At 36.0% G+C, this 5,501-nt stretch overlaps 1 protein-coding gene across 1 annotated transcript; it reads left to right on the top strand.

Moving 5' to 3' along the window:
* The first annotated feature begins 4,332 nt into the window (after positions 1 to 4,332).
* Positions 4,333 to 5,271, top strand: Or10d3 (olfactory receptor family 10 subfamily D member 3). Its single transcript, NM_001000465.1, has one exon. The coding sequence runs from the start codon at positions 4,333 to 4,335 to the stop codon at positions 5,269 to 5,271; it is 939 nt and encodes a 312-aa protein (NP_001000465.1).
* The last annotated feature ends 230 nt before the right edge of the window (positions 5,272 to 5,501 follow it).

Genomic DNA, 5,501 nt, shown 5'->3' with positions numbered 1-5,501 from the left:
AGTGCGGAGGGAGTACACGAGAAGAGAGAAAGGGAATAACATTTGAAATGTAAATACATAAAGTATTCAAGAAAAATAAAATTAAATAAGTAAAGCATAGATTATACCAAAAAAAAAAACACCTGTCTTCACTATGACCTTCTCTCATCAATTCATGAGTCACTCCAATTTCATTTGCATTATTTATACTTTTTCTTTAAATTAATAAAATGATTTTAATAACAAAATGAACCTAAGGGAGCTTCCAGAACTATGTGAACATTCAATATATTGTCCAAAGAAACAACAGTGCTCTTCTTTTTAATAAGATTTTGACATGTTTGCGAAAATTGTTTTCCTTACTAAAAATCTCTGATAGTTGTAAAATGTCTGTACATTGTCTATCGAATGAACAAGTGCATTTGAGGACCTGGGGAAAACCAGCTTATAGTTTAGTCATTGATTTGGTGACAGTGTAAAACAACGTAAATCCTTAGGCTGACTGATACAGTTATTCCATACCCTTTATGAGTATATTGACTAATGCTTAAACTAGAAATCATAAAATGTTACCAAGATTAAAATTAATAGACAATAGACTTTCATAATAGTCCACGTTGATTCACATTGATTTGAGGAAGCATCTTCATCTCATCACATGTTGGCATTTCAAAATTTTGTTAAATATATTATAATTGCATGTTTGTAAAAATGATATGACAAATGAAAGTCTGAATTTTTAGTTTTTAAATGTAACTATTATGTCTAAATTTGTTATTCATGTTATATTTGGATGTATTTATGTATTTTACTACCTTACTCTTAATTGGCCTTTAATTTTTATGGCTTTATTTCTCCATTTTAAATCTTTAATCTACATCAAATTGCATTGTGTTTATGACAGGGTAAGAAATTATTTCCATTTCGATTTTGAAAAAATACAAATATCTCATTGTCCCAAGGTAGATAATTATTTACTAGATCCCTGTCTCCTCTACTGCTGTACAATGCCCCTTTCCGGCTTGCATTTAGCATATTGGTTCTAGCAGTAGAAGGTGACAGGGGTGGTTGAATGTTGCCCTGAGATTAGAATGTAAACAGCTGTGCCTTCCATCCATCTAGTTGGTATTCTCCATTTTGTAGTATTTCAGTTTGACTGCCTTGGAAAGGCAGTTCCCACATTATGAAGCCATCCTGTCACAGGTCTCAGTTGGATAGTAGCCCAGAGGTCCTGCCCTAGTGGGCACTTCAGGTATGATGGAAGTCCCAGTTCCCAGCTGACAGCTTTAGAGCAACCTCCCTGGCAGAACTCCTGATATGCAATTAGGTAATGCCTGGATTCCCAACCCATAAAACTGGAAGATAACAAATGCCTTTCATCCACTAAGATTAACTAATTGCATAGTTGGAATAGAAAGTATTTCATGTGAATAATTATATTTTATGTTTATTAGTTTTTATAAATATTTGTTGCATTTTAATAACTTATTTTGACTGAGTGCTTCATATTTAGCTAGTGTATAAGTAATTCTGTTTACTTTCCTGCACATTATTTGGGTAAGTTTCTTTTTTCGTTTTCCAGAAATCATCATCAGAGAGCAATATTTTTCAGTGTTTTTCAAATAACTAAATTTTGGCAGCTAATCTTTGGATTTCTTTATTTCGGTACCTTATGTTTTATTTATTTTCAGTTGTTTGAGAATGTGAAGTTTCTGGTTTGTGGAAAAGAAAGGTCAGATTATAAATATATGAATTTCATGCAAAAATAGTTGGGTTTACAGCAATTTTTAATTTATTGCCGATATTAATATATTTTGACTAATGTGTATACATATTTAATTCTGGAAAAGTCATGTGGAGATTTATTTCTGCTTTTGGAAGTCACTTTCTGTTTTCAGTTGAAAAGCATGTTTATTGGGAAGCCAATAATTGGAGCTATATTTACAAATCAAACTAATAGAAAATTAGAAGTACTTTAGTTTATTATAGTTATCATGATGGCCTCCCACAAGCACTTAGCATAGACAATCATCCAAGATGAATTGAAAGCTTGTGTCAGGATTGGTTTAGGGAGCTGGCACGGTCATGTTTTCACCGTGTCCTCAGGTGGGGAAACACCGGGAGTGAGAAATGGGAGAGAAAGCAATCTGGTGATCCCTTTCTTGTATGTAAGATCGTTGCTTCTTTTGGATCAATCGGCCTTATAACCTTACTTCACTTTAATCAGTTTTCCTCTCAACAATATAATATAGTGTTTTGAGGTATTTTATGCTTATATTTTTAGAAGACCCAATTGAGTCCACAGCAAGAAGTATGAAAATTTTCAACTAAAATATTTGGAATTGGACATTTGAAGAAAGACCGAGGCATATGGCTGACATTTGACAACTTACTACTAGGCAGTTATGCTGAGAGGTGATATCTAGATGGGTCCCATACTGAACTATAGTGATTACATTTTTCTCCTTTTCCAGGTCAGTCATGGGATTAAGATGTTGGATATGGCTCCGCCTTTTTTATTTTCATTCTATTATTTAAAATAATTTCACAGTAATGCCACTTGTTGAGGCATTATCACATGTGGATTTATTCTTACTAGTATCCGTTTACTCCTTTTGTTCTGAAACCTGTTGGAATAGCACAAGCTTATTGACTCTGAGGGACTTCAAAGAGTTCCAAAGGCATTGAAATGTCCATATATGATTAAACAGGGAAGCTGCCTGGAAGATAGCTTTGTGGAAGACAGGAGCACATTTAGTTCTTTTCGTCATTGTCCCCTTCTTGACTAAGAAGAGCTTTAGTGAGCATGAGAGAAGATCCCTCAGTGGTTTCTCCAGAGATCTCCAATTTCAATGTTAATGTGAATCAGCACCGATGGACAGAAGCTTAAAGAGCAAACTTCCTTTTGTAAGTTATGTAAGTGTCAAGTTCACCTTTGCTCATAGTGTATGGATCCATAGTAGAGAATTTGAAATGCTCATTTACAAATGATCTTAGAATTCAGGATGTATAGAATCATTCATTGATAAAAATAGTATTGATAGCTTTATTTGCATTTCTATTAAATTGATGACAACCATTTTGGAATGGATATTATAAATACATGGATATTATAAATACATGGATATTATAAGTACATGTGCAGCTCTTGTTTGGAGCCTACTTCTCTTCTCTTCTCTTCTCTTCTCTTCTCTTCTCTTCTCTTCTCTTCTCTTCTCTTCTCTTCTCTTCTCTTCTCTTTTCTTTTCTTTCTTCTTTTGCAGAACAATAACAAGTATTCTCCAGTTATGAGAGGCAAGTAAGTATATATTTAGTAAAAGCACAGGTAGATAGCATCAACCGCTTTACAAAATTATTTAGGAATATAGCCATCTGATCTTCCACATAAGTATTTGTAAAGACAAACAATTTGTCCAGTTCTTCTAGGCACTGAGCTATTTTTTCTTGAGAGCTTTAATTTCTCAGCATTCAATAATATTAAATAGTATTATACTTTCCACCATCGGTACAGTTACACATGACACAATTTGCTCCTGGACTTAGCAATTACGTACATGTACATGTGTGCATGTGTATGTAGTCAGAAAGACACATTACTCTTTCATTTCTTACTAAGGGGGCAAGAACAAAAATAATATTTGTGTCTGGTCCAACAGGTGCAGCAATATGAACACTCCATCAGAGATGTCATTCCTTGAAAAGACTGATATCTACAAAATATATTTTAGATCCTAATTTCTGCCATTAACCTGGATTTAGCTAAGTTGCTTGTCCCACCCAATATGTTAGTATTTTCTGTATTTCAGACACAAAGTGTTAGACATTCGGTGAGAATTAAGTGAACTGAGATTAAATAAACCTGTTTTGGAATTGTCAAGTAGTGAGCAGGTAATACTACTTCATGAACAGAGGGATAAAATATAACATTGTTATTAATAGTGGATTGCAAATAAAATGGTGTTGAAATTGTAGTTCCTAACTTTAGTGATGTGAAAAATTTTAAATTATTTTGAGGCTTCATATCTATGGTATGGTGACAGAGCAGTGTGTATTTATGTGTATATTGTCCTTACTTTCTCAAGCATGATCTTTACTCAACATTAACTTAATGAAAAACATCTGCTTTTGGAATCAATACAGCAAAACTATTTCGTGGACGAAACACTCAATTGACTATGGCAAGCATTTTTATAATGACATTTTCTAAATTGAATTACTGGCAGTCTTTCTGTGTCACAGAGCCCAAACACTGCCACTTGCATTTCATTTTCTTGTCATGTGCACCCTGTGGATGCTAAGCAAAGACATTCTCCACCACTGCTGCTCCTTCTCCCTCTCTCAGAGGTGCCTCTCATGGAGACAAAAAACTGCTCAATGGTGACTGAGTTTATTCTTCTGGGAATCCCACACACAGAGGGCTTGGAGACTATGCTTTTTGTGTTATTCCTGCCCTTTTATGCATGTACCCTGGTGGGAAATGTGTGTATCCTTGTGGCTGTTATTTCCTCTACCCGCCTCCATACACCCATGTATTTTTTCCTGGGGAACTTGTCTGTATTTGATATGGGTTTCTCCTCTGTGACTTGTCCAAAAATGCTCCTTTACCTTATGGGACTTAGCAGACTTATCTCCTACCAAGACTGTGTCTCCCAGCTTTTCTTCTTTCATTTCCTTGGGAGCATTGAGTGCTTTCTGTATACAGTGATGGCCTATGACCGCTTTGCGGCCATTTGTCACCCTCTGCGGTACTCAATCGTCATGAGTTCTAGAATCTGTGTGGCTCTCGCTGTGGGCACGTGGCTGTTAGGCTGCCTACATTCCAGTGTCTTAACTTCCCTCACCTTCACTTTATCTTACTGTGGTCCCAATGAGGTGGATCACTTCTTCTGTGACATACCAGCTATCTTGCCATTGGCCTCAGGTGATACATCCTTAGCACAGAGAGTGAGCTTCACTAACGTTGGTCTAGTGTCTCTTGTCTGCTTTCTCCTGATCCTTGTATCCTATACGCGAATCACAATCTCCATCTTGAGTATTCATTCAACAGAGGGGCGTCAGCGTGCCTTCTCCACCTGCAGCGCCCATCTTATTGCTATCCTCTGTGCCTACGGACCTATAATCACTGTATACCTGCAGCCCACACCGAACCCCATGCTGGGAACTGCAGTGCAGATTCTGATGAACTTGGTAGGACCAATGCTGAACCCTTTGATCTATACTTTGAGGAATAAGGAGGTAAAGATAGCTCTGAAAAAGATACTGCATGGGAAGGGATCAATTTCTGAAGTTTAGGAAGATAAAACGATTGAATATGTTGCCCTGGAATTCTTTCTATGCCAAGATGTAACATTCTAATCTGGAATCTTCATACATGAAGGTAACTTGGAACATTTAAAACACAGGGGGTTATGTAAACACTCCACAATAACATCTTTTTGTATATTTGTAGGTGCTGCTTGTCCATTATAATGGTAATGATGATGATAATGATAATCACTTCTGTGATATAGCATCAATCTTGC

This window comes from Rattus norvegicus, chromosome 8, assembly GCF_021556685.1.
Source record: "Rattus norvegicus strain SHRSP/BbbUtx chromosome 8, alternate assembly SHRSP_T2T, whole genome shotgun sequence".
NCBI classification, from domain to species: Eukaryota; Metazoa; Chordata; class Mammalia; order Rodentia; family Muridae; genus Rattus; species Rattus norvegicus.
The sequence above is the reverse complement of the archived record's forward strand: the minus strand, read 5'-3'. Positions and strand labels throughout refer to the sequence as shown.